A 19348-nucleotide genomic window follows, 5' to 3' on the forward strand; every position below is an offset into this window, starting at 1 on the left:
CTTAATTTTTATGTCGATTCAGTTATGAGGCTTCTTCATACATAATCTTTGTATAGTCTAGATGATAATAGGATTTGGAATTTCTGAAAAATAATGTTTTAAACTCGTTTTATGAATCAATACTTTTTATGCGACGGTTTCTGTCAGTTTTTAGAAATCAGTCTGGAAACCCTTGATAAGTATGGAATTTGGGAAAAACACGTTAGATATAATTTGTATCTAAGACTCATGGGGTTGCAATTCAATTGGCCTTGTATCAATTTGATTTTTCTGGAATTAGTTATGTATTTTATTCCGAGTCTGTCATGTGCTGGAAAATCAGGAAAAATCGTGTTTGTTCTTTAAGTTGATATTCCTATTAAGTCATGATGAGTCTAGGTTATGTGCATGATTATTTGATTGAGTAGGTGGTAATTATATATAATTATATTATGTAGGTGATGGATATGTGAAGGTTCATAATTGATTGCTTGTGTGAGCTTGGATTGCGAAAAGGTAGGGAAATACACTTGACTTATCAGCGTTGTTGTTAAGTTGTGTTGACTTGTTGTGTTTCATATGACCAAACTGTGAACGTTGACTTGTTTCGTGGTTGTTGATTTATGTTATGATTTATATCTTTGGAATGTGGTTGATCGAATCGATCGTATTGAGTATGTTATCACAACATTTTTGGTAGCCGGCATGATTTCATTCATTGATATACATATTGTGTTGCATTGATTTCTGTTGAGCATTTCATATGCATTGGAGATGGAGGATGTTGTGGTGATGTGGTGGGGTGATGATGATGTTGTGATAAGGCCCGGGCGGGTTCTCGGCAGACTTGCCCTGGTGTCCTCAGTGAAAGTGGCGGATCGGCTACGGTCGATATATAGTCTACGGGGATCGGTATGGTGGGCGTTCGGGTTATGAGATATGAGTTGAGATGGAGGTGGAGGTGACGGAGGAGCATGCATATCATATTTTGTTGTTTCATTGTATTCCCTACTCAACCTCGTGGTTGACCCCGTGTATTCGTGAACACCTGTGACGATCCAAATATTGGGGAGCAGACTTGTGGGTTTATGAGATAGGATGGGAGCTTGATGGGCGTGAGACACTGGATCAGAAGACTTAGTAGCTAGATCATCATTTAGAAGACTTTCACTTTTATTTATGTTAGTTCTTGTAATTTGATGTAAATGAGGTTTTGTAAAAAGTTAAGTTAAAGAAATTATGTAATTTGCCTTGGAGTTTAATTTGTTATTCACTACCTCGGGAAACCGAGATGGTAACAGTCCGGTTTATTAGGGAATGTCTTGCTAGAGGCTCCTTTATAAATCGGGGTGTTACAAGCAACCCCGACCTACCTTCCTCCCGGGTTCGTAAGCCGGACTCCCCTATCCTAAGTTAAGGTTAATAAGCCCACGTTATCTTCCCGGTCATCCCACTCCCTTTCTCAAGAGTCGATTTCAAACCGAAAATTAAAGGCACCCTTCTCAAGTTCTCCCTCCCAGGCTCAACTCAAGTTGACAACTAGTCTAAGTGAGGTAAGCCGACTCCCAACCTAGCCGACTCCCAACCTAGCGTACAATTACAATGAGTAAAAATAAAACGTATATTGCGTAATCAACAAAACTTTACAAATATATGCATAAATAAAATAACTTTTCAAAGTTTCATCTAAAGTTTACAAGTGTACTAATGAATTAACCTTATACAGTTCATAGACTATACATCTGAGGTAGTACCTCTTATTGTTTATTTTATGAGTTTTATTTTAAAGTTTTTGAGTTTTGCTTTAATATAAAGTTTTTGAGCACATTTACTAAAACATTACACTAAAAAAATATAATATTGCTCAAAAACTATATTTATAAATGGTAATATACTCAAAAAAAATGTGTATATACTCAAAAACTATAAGGTCTGAGGTACTACCTCAGATGCGTAATCCTTTTTCTCAACCTTATACCTTCACTCCAAAAACTATATATTTAACATCTACTTCTATTAACACTTTACATTGCCACCCGTACAATGCACGGGTTCAAAAACTAGTTCATATAATTCTGAAATTTCAGCATTAAAATATTTTTAAGTACTAATGAAACCTTCCGTGGTAGCCAAGCGAATATCTAATGTCATCGAATTAGGTTTCCATATTCAATCATGCCTTGACCTGTACGAAGATTGATTTCTTTTGTCACTTCCTTTTGTCGGGTTTTCAACGTAAAATCATTCAACTTGTTTATACAACTGTAAAAGGGATACTAAATAATCTTTAGTGGCTTACATTCTGATATAGAATGCAGGAAACTACCTTGAATTGATGGAAGAATTAGGAGTTTTGAGGTTCTATACACACTCAACAGTCATAGAAGAATTATAGAGAGAGATAGAAATAGTTGAAAAATTAAGTTTGTATTGAGTTTGTGTATAAAATGATGAATGAATCAATTACAATTGCTGAGTATTGCTTATATATCACAATTTGACAGCTAATTCCTAACTAACTGCCAGCTCACTTCCAACAACTTTCATAACAACTTTTGGCGCCAAACCCAAAGTCTGTTATTCAAGTCTGTTATTTAGTTATTCTGTATCATATCTTCCTCCTTCAGAAGAGACTTGTCCTCAAGTCTCGGCTATCTTCTGGATAAACTCAGGATACTGTTGCTCAATTACTTCAGCAAATTCCCAGATGGCATCGTGTATTGGAAACCCTTCCCAATGTACCAAGTACTGCACTGTAGCTTTGTTTTGCCTCTTTACAATCCTTCTTTCCAACACAGCTGCTGGTTGAATAGTATCATCACTAGAAAGCCCTTGCATCCAGTTTGGAATATGAGGTGCAGCAGGAAGATTTCCTCTGAATGCTTTCAACTGAGACACATGGAATACTTTATGAATTTTAGCAGTGTCAGGAAGAGTTAATTTATACGCAACCTTGCCCACAGTGTCTTCCACCTGAAAAGGTCCATAGTACTTGGGTGATATCTTCTCACTCATCCTTTGTTGGACTGACCCTTCCTTGTAGGATTGCAACTTCAGCCACACCCAATCTCCAACCTTAAACACTCTTTCTGTTCTTCCTTTATCAGCCTGAGTTTTCATTCTGTGTTGTGCTTTAGTCAATTGTTGTCTGAGCAAAGCTAACATAGCTTCTCTTCGTTGCATAGTCCTGTCCACAGACTCCACTGGAGACTCTCCTGGTAAGTAAGGAAGATGAATGGGAGGGGGTTGGTTATATACTGCCTCATAAGGGGTTAACTGAATTGCAGAATGGTAAGTGGTATTATACCACCACTCAGCCAAAGGGAGCCAAAGTACCCATTCCTTTGGTTTTTCTCCACACATACACCTCAAATATGACTCTATAAACCTGTTGACTACCTCTGTTTGACCGTCTGTTTGAGGGTGGTAAGCAGATGATAACAGCAATTCAGACCCTTGCAGCTGAAATAAAGCTTTCCAGAACTGGCTAGTAAAGATTGCATCCCTATCACTTACTATGCTTCTTGGCCAACCATGTAATCTGAACACATTGTCCAAATAAGACTGAGCCACATCCACAACTGAGAAAGGATGGGATAAAGCCATAAAGTGTGCATATTTGCTCATCCTATCAACCACAACAAAGATGACTTCCTTTCCCTGAGATTTAGGTAAGCATGTGATAAAATCCATGGAAATGTCTAACCACACTTCAGTAGGGATGGGCAATGGTTGCAATAACCCTAGATAAGCAGAATGATCATATTTATTTGTCTGGCATGTAACACAGTGCCTGACATAGTGACTTATATCTCTGGTGATCCCTTTCCAAATGAACAATGCTTTGACTCTCCTAGTGGTAGCATCCCTTCCTGAATGGCCACTTTGAGATGAACTGTGCAACCAATCTAAAATTTTAGTCCTCAAGTCAGCATCAGGTCCAACCACAATTCTTCCTTTTTTCCTTAGTAAACCATTAACCAACTTATAATTGGCAACTGTGGCAAGTTCATTTTGCAGTTGATGTATCATATTGCTCAGAAAACCATCAAGTGCATAACTGTGTTGAATCCTTTCAGATAAATCTGATTGGGCTCCTGACAAAGCTAGACAAAGCAGCTCGCTGCCTGGTAGCCTAGACAGAGCATCAGCAGCTACATTCTCTTTTCTAGATCTATAGTGTATTTCATAGTTAAATCCCATGAGTTTGGATAACCATAATTGCTGAAATGGTGTAGAAATCTTTTGTTGCAATAACCACTTTAAACTTTTTTTATCTGTCATTATGATAAACTTTTGACCCATGAGATATTGCTCCCATTTTTTAATAGCAAAAACTATGGCCAATAACTCCTTTTCGTAGACAGATAATGTTTGCCATTTAGGACTCAAGGTTTTGCTAATGAAAGCCAAAGGATGTCCCCCTTGCATCAACACAGCCCCAATACCACTGTTTGATGCATCAGTTTCCACAATGAATGGTTTATCAAAATCGAGTAATGCTAACACAAGAGCACTACTAAGGGCATCCTTAAGTTTCTGAAATGCCATGGTAGCTGCACTATTCCAAGCAAATTCCCTTTTCTTCAACAACTGAGTAAGGGGTTGGCTGATTACTGCATAATTTCTCACAAATTTGCTGTAATACCCTGCCAAACCCAAGAAGCTCCTCAACTCCTTGACATTCTTGGGTGCAGGCCAGTTTGCCACTGCCAACACCTTATTTCCATCAGTTTCCACCCCTTTTCCAGAAATGAAATGCCCAAGATATTCCACCTTATCAATAGCAAAGGAACACTTACTTCCTTTGGCAAATAAATTGTTTCCTCTCATTAGTTCAAACACAGCAGCTAGATGATGCAAGTGGTCTTGCAAGGACTTACTATACACCAGTATATCGTCAAAGAAGACAAGAACACATTTCCTCAACAAGGGTTTGAACACATTATTCATCCAATTTTGAAAAGAAGCGGGGGCATTTGTCAACCCAAAGGGCATAACCAAGAATTCATAGTGGCCAACGTGGGTTTTAAATGCAGTTTTAAACACATCACTCTCATGCACCCTTAGTTGGTGATAACCGGCTCTAAGATCTAACTTTGAAAAGACCATAGAGCCTGCCAATTCATCAATCAACTCATCCACAACTGGGATTGGGAATTTATCCTTAACAGTCCTCTTGTTTAATTTCCTGTAGTCAACACACAAGCGCCAAGACCCATCCTTCTTTCCCACCAATACTACTGGAGAAGCAAATGGACTGCAGCTGGATTGTATGATACCCTGGTCTAGCATTTCTTGCACCAATTTTTCAATGATATCCCTTTGCTTAAGGGGATACCTATATGGCCTAATATTGACTGGTTGTGCATTAGTCAATAGAGGAATTCTGTGATCATATATCCCTCTACTTGGTGGTAAGTTAGTAGGTTCTGCAAATATATCTTGATATTTTTGCAACAAATTCTTGAGTGCCACACGCTGTTCAGTCCCTGTTGTCATTTCCTGATTGCAACATAGAATCTGAGGCTCTTCTCCCCCATTGTTGCTTACTTGTAAGAAACACAAGTGAGCAGCATTATCCATCAACTTTCCAGATGGAGTGTCTGCCACTACTCTAACCTTCTGAGGAGCTAACCCTCTCAGTACATGTCTCCTTTTATTAAAGGTGAAATCCATTCTCAATTTTTTGATATTCCAGCTAACTGTGCCCAGGGTACTGAGCCATTGTACCCCTAATACCATATCACAACCACCTAATGGTATAATTAGCACATCCGTCTCAAATTGGGTATTTTGCAGTTGCCAAGAAAATTTTTTACTCATAAGTTGACATGGAAATTGGCTCCCATCAGCCACTGTCACAGACTGTGGTTCAATAGTATCCAACCTACATCCCAACTTCATTGCCATTCCTTGATCCAAGAAGTTATGTGTACTCCCTGAGTCAATTAGAATATGTATGGCTTTTTTTCCTACATAACCCGTGACCCTCATAGTCTGAAACCCAGGGCTTCCAGACAGTGCATGCATTGAAATGCAGGGATCAGATCCAACCATTTCATATCCCACATCAATCTCCTCAGATTCCTCTTCCAGTCCTACCTCTAATTGGTCGTCACAGTCCTCTCCCACAATTTCCACAGCAAACAATTGTGTTCCTTTAAATTTGTAGTTGTGGTTCCTGTCAAAAGGCTCACTACAGAAATAACATTCTCATCTCTTCTGTTTTTCCGCCCTCTCTCGCCGCACTAATAAATCGTGTGGGTCTTTGAGGCCGAGCGGGTTGTTTTTTGTGAATTATGGGTTGTTGGGGGTAGGCAGTAACCCTTTAGAAGAAGATTTGCTCGCGAAAGAGTTTTGGAAGGGTATGGACTTTGAGACAGACGTTGCAGTCTGTGAAAAAGTTTTAGGGGTAAACTTTGAAGCAGACAAGGTCTCCTCCTGCAGCCTAGCATATTCAACTACAAACGCTAAAGTTCTTGGTTTGAAGGCTCGCACAAAGGGTTTCAAAGAAGCTTCGGACCACCCACAAACTCGTCAAGAAAGTATTGTTCGGGTAACAAGGGGTTTCTCTACAACATCAAACCTTTCAAATTCTCGAATGCATCCAAATAATCATCAATGGAACCAGTTTGATGCAATTTATTAAACTCTTCAACAACATTGCCAACAATTTCTTCCTTAAATCTTGCACACAAATCCACAATAAAATCATCCCAATCCACATGAGGTCTAACAACTATATAACTGTTAAACCATGATTCAGCTCGTCCTATCATGTACATACTAGCTAAATCAACACGTTGATTCTCAGGAATTTTGCACAAATTGAAATATTTCAAACACTTTTTCATCCAAATACGAGGATTATTACCATCGAAAGAAGGAAACTCAAGTTTTGGAGTGAATTTGAGATTATTTTGATTACTGTGGTGAGAAGATTCGCCATTTTCAATTACAGCATCTCGACCACTAATCCCCTTTTCTTGCTCCTGCGCCTTTAACAACGCCATGATTTCTCCAAGAACCGAAGATTTCTTTGCTCCAATTTCGCTCTAAAGTCGAAATTCGTCCCTCCATTCTTGTTTTTAATTCTTTGCATTGTCAATCTTCTAGTTGAAAAGTGCCGGTTTAGGGTTCTAACAAATTTGGGGGAAAATCGTAATTGTAATGTGAATTGTGCGGAAGCGATTACAAAGGATCAAAAAGTTGATACCAATGATATAGAATGCAGGAAACTACCTTGAATTGATGGAAGAATTAGGAGTTTCGAGGTTCTATACACACTCAACAGTCATAGAAGAATTATAGAGAGAGATAGAAATAGTTGAAAGATTAAGTTTGTATTGAGTTTGTGTATAAAATGATGAATGAATCAATTACAATTGCTGAGTATTGCTTATATATCACAATTTGACAGCTAATTCCTAACTAACTGGCAGCTCACTTCCAACAACTTTCATAACAACTTTTGGCGCCAAACCCAAAGTCTGTTATTCAAGTCTGTTATTTAGTTATTCTATCACATTCATCCTGTTGAACTGCAAACATGAACTACGACGTTCCATTTAATATGTACGATAAATGATTTGGGACGCATCCCAATACTCTGGAAGCATTAGATCTCTATTTTAATAAAATTCAAGCATAAGAGTGTGTCTGAGCTAATAAATACCGACAATGCGTTTCGTACTATTTACACATCACCTACTGAGAATATAACACTTCCGATTGTCATCTTTCTCCATTTTCAGGCCAAGGAGGCAATTTTCTGCCATTAACATTTACATCACCCTTCGGAATCAAGCTGTTTGTAGCCTGAACATCAAAAATTGTTTCATCAAAATCAAGTTCTTCAGCATCTAGGCAAGCATCAAAAAGTTCAATGTCTAGGGCTTTAATTTCTGCAGTATTTTGCATTGCTTTAACAGCTCGCTTCTTTGATCTTCCGGTGCTTGCAATCATATCGTCATCCTCGTTGGATGTGGCATTTGATACTTTGCTAGTTTCTCTTCTTCTTTTTATTGAATCTGAACTTTCATTACTGCTGCTATTGTTCTTAGTATCGAAATTGGAGTGTTCCTTCACGACAGCTTCAATGGTTTCCAGAACACGGTCACCATACTTGTTCACTTTTGCCCTAAGTTAGGGAAAGAAACATGATAAACCATATGTATAAGTGAAACAGTTTAGTACTAAGATCTATATTTACAGTAACATCACTCCTGCCTCAAAGGCTCTTGCAAAATGATGCACTACAGGAGAGCCCGGCGGCGATACAGGCTTACTCCAATGTCGAACAAAATTGGGAGATTTTTTCCGAAGAAGCATAAAGAAAACATCTAGAATCGTATCAAATGATTACTACTACATCGTGAAAAGAGGCATATCCATATTAGTACACCCACTTAGCTTTATTCCATCATAATCCAAAATGAAAGAATAGTTCATCTGTGGCTCCATTAGAATTTAAACAACGTTTAATTATGCTAATTGAAAAATCAAATTAAAACAAAATTGAAATCTTGAACAAGCTAAAAACCTTACTTGCTAATGCCATTGATTTCAAGTAGTTCTTCTTTAGTTCGAGGCACTCTCTTGCTGATATTCTGCAAAGCCATGTTCCTGGTCCAGTCACAAACAAGTGGTAAGAATATTCAATAACCTGTTGATTTTGGTTGTATACTTGGATCATCACAAGCATAAATAAAATGTTTCACCAGAAAAGTGTCCTGCCATTAAGAAATTTTAGTTTTCTATTGTAGCATACAATTACCTCAGAAGTTCTTAGTTTTATACTACTACTGTTGTTCTATTTTCTAAGTAGCATATCTATGTTTTCACAGATATTACCATATTACGGAGTATATAATATAATAAGGAACATAAGAAACATGAAAAAACAAGAGAGTAGGAGATGATTATACTGGAACTTTCTTATATATTCAAGTCTCCACCTATATAAGCTTTGTCATATACTCGTATTTATACAATGTGAAATGGACCTATTTAATTAGAATTCCCATCCAAATAACAACCCATTAAAAACTGAAATAAGGAAATAACTATTCGATAAGTCAGTATAATCCAATATAAGACATTCCCATATGAGAATTTGCAATGGTTGTATGCATGCCGGCAATGAATATCAGTGGTAAGATTAAGGAAATAATTAGACTGATTTACCCGAATATGTGGTACGCCATGACCCTATCTCCACCTTCTTTCATAAGGGCCGTTCTCAGCACTCTCAGAGCAGAGTACAATTTGGCAGATATTTCCTGATTAACATTTTATAACATAAGTAATAGACCAAACAACTAACGCTTCTACTTCAATATTCTCAAGTGAAGAGGTCATATTTGACTCTTACCACATCAGCTTCGGGTCCAGGTTTAGCAAAAGCGTCGCATTGAAGAGGGCTTGTTTTGCTAGTAGTGAGAGAGTCCTTGGCTGGTGTTACATCAGGTTTCGTCGATTTGAGAGTTGATATTTTTGTAGGGGAAGGGAATCTGGAAGTTATTCACATGAGAAGTCAACAACAGACAACAGCAACCAAGAGCACACGCAGACACCAAGATGGTTATCAGACTTATCACTTTACTGGATAAGTTAATGTTGCCAATTTTCAAGCTGCATTACTACATAGATGTCACTAAATCAAGCGATCACATATTCACATCAATTAAATACTCCGTACAAATTATAAGCGATCAAAGCAAATCAGGATTTACGGAGAAAATGACACTAATCACAGTAAAGAGCTCAACAGGTTAAAATATCTTCCAGAGCGTACAGCACTATAGTTGATTTTCCAAAAGTTCTCATATTCTCCCTTATTACTGAATTCTATAAAATTTTCAAATTTCCCTCCACCTATTTTGAAACACGATGATGTGAAACAAGGGAGTACAACATGATAGCATTAGTCCGCCATTAAGGAGATGATGGGTAAAGAGGCTGACCTTAAAATAATTCTCTGACTTCCCGAGAAAAGCATTCTGGATTTGGATTCATTGACCTGAAATTAAGGAAAAGCATCTAAACCGTATTACATAATTAAGCAACTAGGAGAGATTACAGAAGAAAACGCTCTAATATTTTAACATGCCTTTAAAATTGATGAGACAGATCCATAAACATCACTTTTCTTGACTTCCTCAACAAGAATGTCTTCAACCACTAGGTGTCGAAGCACTCGAGAAGCTTCGCCTTTGGCCAAACTTTTACCAGTTCCATGCAAACTCAGAGTTTCATGTTTTTGTTTCTTGACCTGAACTTCCAACAGTGATTGAATTAAATACTAGTGTCATGAGATCAATGAAATCCAGATTCCAGAAAACACGAAGATGCTTCTAATTTCTCACATATTGGCTTAAAGAACCCCTGAAGACTTCCAAGATATGAGCCGATGAGAATTGCTGCCTTGTTGCCTTCACAAGCTCTACCTTTAGAGATTGAGCAATTGAGCAAATCATTACATTCATGATTCATTAGGTAAAAATGCATTTTTATGACGGAAATATATAAAAGCCAAATACAAAATGTTTCCTTACTAGTTGTTTTGCAGTGTTGGTCATATCTTTCTCAATACTACTAATGTTCTTAGAGCAGTTGTCACATGTTTTCCTACAGTTCAGAGAATTAAAATTTTCTCCGAAATGGCCAAGTTGCAAGAGACGTCGACAATCGACTTCATTTTCACTGTAACTAACCTGGTACATCCAATTTTGTTATGTCAAAATCTCACAGTAACAAAAGTAAATCAAAAGAACTGACATGAGAACTTCAAATACCATGCGTAGAAGGTTCTCCATGTTAGTTTCGATAATTCTACCAGAATTTGTTGAAGATGGACGGTTTTGTGCATACGTAAAGGGAGACTGCTCGGCAACCCCTTGGCTGAGCATGTTTTTGACACGAATCTGGGAAAGGATGAACAATGACAGATAAAATGAAACAAAGATAAATGCACATACATTCAGATGCATGCATTGGCTTCTTATACTAAAGCCAGATATTGAACACCATGTTTAAAAAGTCGACGTACAGTAATCACAATAGTAATTGGGGAACAAGGACTTACATAATCACTGTAACTATAAAACAGCACACAAGATGCACGCACGCCATCTCTACCAGCACGACCACATTCCTGTATCATTAAAAGTTCTGTAAGTCGCAATAGAACCGTAAATTCACTTATAAATTAACACTGAAATTGAAACAATTACTCCACTAGACAGATGTTCAATAGTGTTGGCGTTACATTTGGCATATAGCTGATACCATGATTACCAGATTCATATTACCCAATTTGGATTTGTGACGATACGCTCGAGTATGACAATAAACATAATGTGAATTCATAACATAAATACACTAGATTTTTTTAAACTTAAAATTAATATTAATATTACATAAAAAGTTATAAAAAAACAAACCTATATAATTAAATCTATCTTATTTACCAATTGTTTCATAACTCATCAAGGATTTCAAGGCAGAAGAACGAAAAAAAATGTATACTTTGTTTTAATAAAAAGATGTACAATGAAAATAGCAATCCCCGCCACCCTTTTCACAGGTTTCACTTTCTCCTTTCGTATATTATTAAAAGGAGTTTTTTTTCTTCATATTTCTTTTCATATGAGCCAAGAAACGCTCTTGGCAAAATTAACATTGAAGATTATACAAGGTAATTTTTTATCTAAAGGAGCATTTTGTGTATAGACTAAAGTTAATAAAAGAAAATTTCCTACCCTTTTTCTCCATCTACAAGATAAGGAGTACTTTATATAATACTAAAGCAAATAAACTAAGCCACGCCACAGTTGCTAAAATGATATTAAATAGACCACTTTTGATTCACTATTTTTGACGAATATGACACGATTCACTATTTGTTACGAATTCAATGCAATTCAACACCATTTTAGGCTAAAAATCGCCAATTTAATCTTAGTGATATTCGAATTCAACCAAATCAATTTGCGAAGTCAAGCAAACTTATTAGCTAATTCAAGTGAATAGATATGCAATTAATCGCAGTAAGAAGTAACACAATCTCTATGAAAAACAAAATGATTGAGGTGATATATATCAGTAGAAACAACATTAAGAGGCTTCTAATCTTTGTTTCAAAAATTCAAACAATTTGAAAGTTACTGAGTTGTCAAACATGCATAGTGCTATGTTACAAGCACCTGTGGAGCATCACTCATAGAAAATAACTGTAGCCTAAGTTTTTACAGTGAGACCTGATGATAGCCTTCTATAGATTTTGGAAGAGAATGGTGAATCACAAAACGAACATCTGGCTTATTGATACCTGAATATTGAAATGCCAGTGTCAGATACTAACTATTGAGATCTTTGCAATCGAAACAAAAAGCGAAAAAGTTACCCATTCCAAATGCCACAGTTGCACAGATAATGTTAATTTCATCTTTACTCCATTGCTTCTGTACTAAGGTACGGTGAGCAGGCTCCATACTGCCATGGTAGAAAGCTGTTTTGTGTCCGCACTCCTGAAGAAACAGCTAAACAACTTAGCATAACTGTAAACTGGAAGCAGTCATAAAACAAATCCTGGAAACAACGGGAATAATCAGTGTCTTAAGGAGAGTTCTGAAACAGAATGCAACAGCAATAAGTTCCTTTAGAATCAAACGCTGTTGAAGATTGCTGTTATTTATACCCTTTGCAAGCTACTTACGCTTATAATAACTGAAGCAATTTATCATTGATAAAATAGAAGTTACAGCATTTAAAAAAATGTATCCTGATTAATAAACCATCCTCAAGTAAACTATAACACATGAAAGAAAGAAAGAAATACCTGCAATTTCTCAGCAACTTTTTCACAGTCCATTCTCGAAAGACAATATATGATTCCACATTCATCATAGTGGTTTTGTCTAATAAACTTGTCTATGTCTTCCACACACTTCTTTGTCTTGGGAAGAACTGAATACCTAAATCAAAGGGGTAAAAGTATCATTACTTTAGCAAGACAAACAAAAGAATTATAATCATATAAAGCTGAGGTCCCACAAGACAAATGTTCCAAAACCACATTTTGCAGGACCTACCACAAATTTGGACGGTTGAAACTTTGACGAAAGATGATGCAATTTGCAAGACCCAGTGCCTGAACAACATCCTCCTTAACTACAGCTGTAGCCGTAGCAGTTAAAGCTAGCACTGGTGTGTTAGGAAACTTCTGCTTTAAGATACCAAGACCCTAGACATTAACCAATAGATTAAAGCTTTACTCTACCATACAAAAAGTGCAAACGGCAAAAAAAAATTCCATTCAGGACTAGAAATGATACCTGATAGTCCGGCCTAAAATCATGTCCCCATTGGCTGACACAGTGGGCTTCGTCAATTACAACTCTGGCCAGCAGCTCAAGGGAATATAACTTTTCCAAATTGCGCAAGAATACATCACTCCTGCAATTAGTCAACTTCATTGAGGCATTTGTAATGGCTATTTCAAAAGCAAAACCAAAGGGTGCAAAATATTTAATATTTTGAGATGTCTTGCAGACACCACCTAAACAGCAAACATAGGAATATGTTGTCAGACACTCAGACATTCTGATCTGATCCGCTGAGGCTCTTGACTAAGAAGAAATTTTACTGTAATAGGCTGTAACTTCTAAATGGGCATTTATCAATTTTTATGCATATGAATAGTAGTAGCAACAATAATAATAATAAAAAAATCATTTCAGAATATCCAAGCTTAAGCATGCGCCATTGACATAAGCCGTAACAAACATAGAGGATCTAATTTTGTGATTCTCATAGAATCCTGAGTTTGAAAAATAAACTTCTAACAAGGTCCATATACCAAACAAACAAACTGATAACCTTCTCTTTGTAATCTATCAAATTGAGAACAAAAGAAAGATCTTCTCGGCTCTCGCTACAGTGAGCATAAATATACAGTCTTGAACTGGAATACTCACTTAGCAACTTTCTCAGGTGTTACGTACAAGAGCTTATATCGACAATTATCTGAACAGAGTTCTCTAAGTATCTCTTGCTGTTCACTCCACTCCATGGTGGCGCTTAAGTAAGCAGCGGGTATATTTGCCTGTCAAGCAATCATGACAAGGAAGGTAACTAGTCACTTTGCCAAATGACCTAATGAAGTGTTCCAGGAACAAAACTAAAGAGAATAGCTATGAACTTATAGCTTCTATTAAATACTATATAAATAGCAGATGATAAAAGAACAACATATTATAAGTCATGTGGAAATGCTCTTGATGTTTCATTGTTAGATATGCCAATTATTTAGAATTTCAAAATCCTTATCACAGATTGTTGCTTTAAACAAACAGGAAGGTGATTAGTCACCTGCAGAAGATGCATAATTTGATCTTGGATGAGAGAAACAAGTGGTGAAATCACTAGTGTTACTCCAGGACAAACCAGAGCAGGCAACTGCAAATTGAAAACAAACACATGCGTCAAGCAGCTTAGAAGCTTACTAAATACGGAAAGATAAGCAATGCCCTCATTGAGTGAGTTTTCCATGTCCTTAGAATAACAGAAGCACCAAAACAATGAGATGAAGCTGCCAATGAGTGTATTAATTTTTTCTATACAAGTATCAATTATAAATCTCACAAGAAGATACCACAATAGCAACTCGGTTTTAAGGAGGACTTTACCTGATACGTTAGACTTTTCCCACCACCAGTTGGCATCAAAACAAAAACGTCATGACCACTCATTGTTGCATTTATTACTTCTCTTTGATTGGGTCGGAAAGAATGGTTTCCAAACACCTTTTTGTTATTTGCCTGAAAGATTTATTCAGAACAATCAAATATAACCACGAGCCAATGAAATATCTACACAAGGATGCAAGTACTCCTTACATACCTCCAATTTCTTCGTCCAAGGAAAATCTTTACTGCTCCACTTCTTGTCATTTGAGCCTTCAATGTAATTTACATCAATAAGGCGGGGCTTATATGCCCTATCTACAGGAGCTGATGAAAAGTCAAACCTCTCTGTGGAAGAGAATGGAATCGATGATAAGTTACAACTTGAGTAACCACCTGGCTCATCAAAAGCCATAAATTGGTTATCTAATCTCACTGGAACAGTTCTGCAGCCAGGTGCATGAGGAGTATCATATCCATTTATTGACCCAACTGACACTAAAGGAGTCTCAAAATGAAAATCCCTTCCATTTGCATTTGATGTAGAAAATTGTGAACTCTGCCTTTCTTTATCAACAGCTGAATTGCGAATATATGTCTCAAGCTGCTGAATCTGCTTATTTAACTGCAACCTAATCAAATAAAATTTGCAGTGTCAGACAAAATTCTCTACGATAGCATTTGACTGGTTACAGTCAGACAAATATTATATGCTGCATAAAATGGAAGAATATGAATGCATAGCCGATGGAGATAGCCAGGTCACAAGGACAGTGCTTCAGCATACCTATCTTGGCGAAGCTTCTCCATCCTTTCAGGACTCAGGTCAAAACTGTCAAGGAGCTCATTTGAAATGGAAATTAACATGTCTTTCATCTCTTGCAGATGAGTTGTAACATCAGGACACAGTCCCAGCTACAAATGGAGATAAGAAGGTATTAAAACTGAGGAAAAACTTGTTTCAAAAATTCATTATTATGCATTAATCGGATCCAATTATCATCATTTTTTTATGTTAACAATACTGATAAACTGAAAACCGGAAAAGACTTACCTTAAGTCCATGGATGCATGGCGAAGACAACTCTGGAGGCAAGCAATTAACATCATCTCTCACCGCATCATGTCTATCTGGCATGGGAGTACTTGGTGGACGCATGGAATTAGGCTGAGGGGTGCAGCTTGATTGGTAGTGCTCCATCACTATTTGATCGACATCAATGTTCTGAATTCCAAGCGTGAGTTAAATGTATAATACAGACTTCTAATTTTCAAAGTTTTAAGATGGTGACCATGAAGTATTCTGTAATAGCAAAGTTTAAACTCCATTGTAGTCACCAAATAGTCTAAATATTCATAATTGATTTTCACATTCAGGAGTTGATTTGCCACCAAAGTATATACGGAGAATGTTTTAACAAGTGTAGCTAACTCATAATTGGACATTTGGGGTTATTCAGTAGTTTAAATTATTTACCATGAAATGCAACTAAATTTTTTTGGGACTAGTCTTACTGCGAGCCCCAATAGAAGACCTCATTACACAAAACAGACAATTAAATGATAAATGAGCCTGAAGCACCAAACAGCGAATGTGTAATACTGAAACTGGAAAGCTGATTACCCCAAAAATATCATCATCGTTCACAACATCAGTCATTGCTTCATCTGGCACTGTTGACTTGACATTATGATCCCGTGAACCTTCTGGGATTTGTGGACAAGAGTTATGTGGCACAAATGCTTCGTTCGTGTTCTGGCCCTGAAAAGAACATCTAACTTCAGCAACCGGGTAGGTTGGAATCGAGGAAGCGTGATATCCAGCAGCATTGGTACGTTTAGCCTTGCTTTCATCAGCTTTCTGTTGCCATTGTCGATTTTCAACATACTTTCTTCTATCATCATTATTTGAAGTATTCAACGCATTGTCACCCTTCAGCGCTGGTACAGTTTTCCCAGGTCTGGTATAGCTTCGGTGGCAGAGCTGAAGATTTGAGAGAGCTTTCCAGGCCTGACAAAGGTTGACACAAAGGTTTGGATAGTCATCAAAATCTTCCTAAAAATTGTAGTACTTGAATTGAGATTCATATGCAGATGAGACAGTCCATTAAATACTTAATTGTGCATGACTCTGGTTGTTTCATTTGAAGCACAGTTTAAAGTTTTCAAAACAAAATCTAGGCCAGTAAAGAGTAGAAGGAAGAGACAATCTGAAAACGGTGAAATGGAAGAGAATACAAATATGAATACATGTTTAAACACTCAGATAACCAGGTAGACATTAAAAAATATAAATGAGAAATATAAAATTTAGACTTCTTAATAACCAAATCATTATGAAAACCGGCATGTCCTATGTTGCTCGGACTCTTCAATATGACATCGCGTACCCGTGTCGGACACTGGACACTCGGACATGGGTAGGACACTCGGACACTTCATTTTAGACCAAAAACATGAATTTTTTCATAAAAATAGACGAATCCGACACTTGGACACGTACCCGTGTCGGATACTTCTCACCGAGTCCGAGCAACATAGGGCATGTCTGCCCCAGTAGTAGTACACCTACAGTACGAATATGACTGAACAAAAGGCGTACTTTTTTACCTGATCCACCTGTGCCATCCCAATACTCTGGACTTGAAAGCTCATCAGCCTAATATGAAAATGAAATTTGTGAGTAATAAGCAGTAAGCAAGTACAGCATCAAACCGGCAACTATTTGAACTTGTGCTCGTTATTTTTCTCATTACGATTACACAACAGTTAGTCTAATCTTTAGAACTACACTGATCAGTAATCACTGAATCCAAATATCATAACATACCACTATACCAGACCATAATGAAAAGCAAAAGCGGGGAATGTTAAGACAATTACAATGACGTACCTGTCTTGAAAAGGCGGCTTTTGCGTAGGCAGAGAAAACAAGAAATTTGAGGACAAGAACTTATCTTGAGTCGAAAAATTATTAAGAGCTCGAACATGCTCATTCAAATTAACTTTAGGCTGTTTCTTATCTAATTTTGTCCCAGACATCAAAATCAAGCCACTGTTCGACATAAACTCAATCAATTAATCAACATGTTACGCTTATCACCCGAAAATCGACTCGCTAAAATCAAATACTACAGCACTAAACAAACATTTTCTTTACCTCATAATTTGAATGCTCACTTTTACCACAAATTAATCATCAAACCTGCCAAAATGTAAGCAGAAAAACGCATCAAAACCCTAAATTCGTAATCCAATCGATGAACTAATCAAATTAGAAAAAACAAACACTTACAAGTTAAGTGAAGCGTGAACTAGTTCGGAGCAAGCAGCAAAAATGTTAGGTTAACCCTAGAAATCTGTCAAGGAACTAAATTGAATTGAATTAGATTAATTTTTTGAAGAAAGTGTTGGGAATGTGAGTGATTGAATTGGAAACCCTAGAAATTAAGGGGAATTTTGGTAGCGGAAATGAAATGAGAGGGAGGGAAAGGACGAATTACTGAGAGAGATAGGCGGGAGTTTGCAAAGGCTTTTAGAACGTTGGAAATTGAATTTTCTATATGTTCAAGTGTTATCATATAAACTGAGTTATTTTTTTTAGAACTTCTATGTAAACCGAGTTCGTCTATCTTTAGGCGGGTTATTTTTGTACGAAACAGTAAGACGGGATTTTGGGACTATTTTACGGTTAAATGTGACCATTTTTTAAAAACAAGTCATCATAAGCTTTAAGTCTTTAACACTAACTAGACCACTATGGTTACATTTGACCATAAAAGGGTCACAAAATCTCATCTTATTTATTTTAGACGAAGAAAGAAGAATTTGCGGTTATTGTAATACCCGTCCTTTTAGGGACCCGTTGACCGACGTTGACCGACCTTAGTGACATGCCTTGACCTTTGGAAACCTTACGAGCTAGGACTTGTTACGTGGTAAGCTTTGGGTGTGGGGTACTCGATCTAGTCGAGGCTACTCGATCGAGTAGTTTGGAAGCTCGATCGAGTAGGGGTCACTCGATCGAGTAAGTTAGTTACTCGATCGAGTAGCGTGTTTGCAGTGAGGATTTATAAGTCGTGTTTTGGGAAACCGCAAATCATTTCCGCCTCTCTTCCCTAAACCTAAATGTCGTCTCTTCTCCTTCCCTTCACCATAGTTCCTCCCTTTGGAGTCCTTGAGGATGCTTGTGCCATGGGGATGGGTTGTTTGAGTCGGGTAGCGGTCTTGACGCCGGTTTGCTATGCCTAGGTATGTCACCGTCATCATCATTGTTGTTTGTTGTTTCAGTTAGGGTTGTGGTAATAGTGATAGGTGATTGTATTGTTTGTATAGGTGTATTGCCTGGTTGATTGTTATCGTGTGGTCGGACGCGGAATCGCTGCGGTGCGCTAAACGTAGGTTCGCCTACTCAGTACTGTTGGTTTTCTAGAGTGTCCGTGATGTGGTTTGATTGATGTAGTGTCGGTATGGTTGACTGGTTGTGGTAATTGTTTAGTGTTGTGTTGTTTTTATTGTCATTGTTGTGATACAGCTGGTTGTGGTTGTTGTCTTTGGTTCTCGAGGTGCGTCCTCGGCTGAGTGGAGTCACTTGCGGGAGTGGCTCCATGCCCTAGTTTCGCCCTCCGTGGAACCCGCAACGGGAGGTGATATGCACATTAATGGGACAGGGTTATCAC

General features: G+C 37.4%; 1 protein-coding gene across 2 annotated transcripts; it reads right to left on the reverse strand.

The window, feature by feature from the left end:
* Positions 1–7570: 7570 nt before the first annotated feature.
* On the reverse strand, positions 7571–18257 carry LOC141599707 (ATP-dependent DNA helicase Q-like 4A). Of its 2 annotated transcripts, XM_074419809.1 has the most exons (26): positions 17965–18257; positions 17830–17874; positions 17563–17724; positions 17280–17328; positions 16294–16680; positions 15724–15894; positions 15457–15584; positions 14887–15301; positions 14673–14804; positions 14356–14442; positions 13962–14089; positions 13320–13440; positions 13077–13228; positions 12824–12959; positions 12389–12512; positions 12243–12313; positions 11069–11137; positions 10779–10907; positions 10539–10697; positions 10350–10430; positions 10094–10255; positions 9948–10003; positions 9356–9494; positions 9169–9263; positions 8530–8607; positions 7571–8122 (listed from the first exon to the last, which is right to left on the reverse strand). In XM_074419809.1, the coding sequence occupies exons 2-26, from the start codon at positions 17832–17834 to the stop codon at positions 7717–7719; spliced, it is 3642 nt and encodes a 1213-aa protein (XP_074275910.1). In that variant the 5' UTR covers positions 17835–17874; positions 17965–18257; the 3' UTR covers positions 7571–7716. The 2 variants fall into 2 exon arrangements, with proteins under 2 accessions (XP_074275910.1, XP_074275909.1); XM_074419808.1 differs by lacking the exons at positions 17830–17874; positions 17965–18257 and having other exon boundaries at positions 17563–17735.
* Between the last annotated feature and the right edge of the window lie 1091 nt (positions 18258–19348).

This window comes from Silene latifolia, chromosome 9 (assembly GCF_048544455.1).
Source record: "Silene latifolia isolate original U9 population chromosome 9, ASM4854445v1, whole genome shotgun sequence".
In the NCBI taxonomy this organism is placed as follows: Eukaryota; Viridiplantae; Streptophyta; class Magnoliopsida; order Caryophyllales; family Caryophyllaceae; genus Silene; species Silene latifolia.

What these genes read in the sequence shown, in the direction of transcription:
- LOC141599707 (XM_074419808.1), bottom strand. Translation starts at nt 17,735, where the DNA reads ATGTCGAACAGTGGCTTGATTTTGATGTCTGGGACAAAATTAGATAAG. An exon ending in CATGCATCCATGGACTTAAG is followed by an intron (nt 15,585 to 15,723) that starts GTAAGTCTTTTC and finishes CTCCATTTGTAG; the next exon opens with CTGGGACTGTGTCCTGATGT. An exon ending in AGTCAGAGAATTATTTTAAG is followed by an intron (nt 9,495 to 9,947) that starts GTCAGCCTCTTT and finishes AATAACTTCCAG; the next exon opens with ATTCCCTTCCCCTACAAAAA.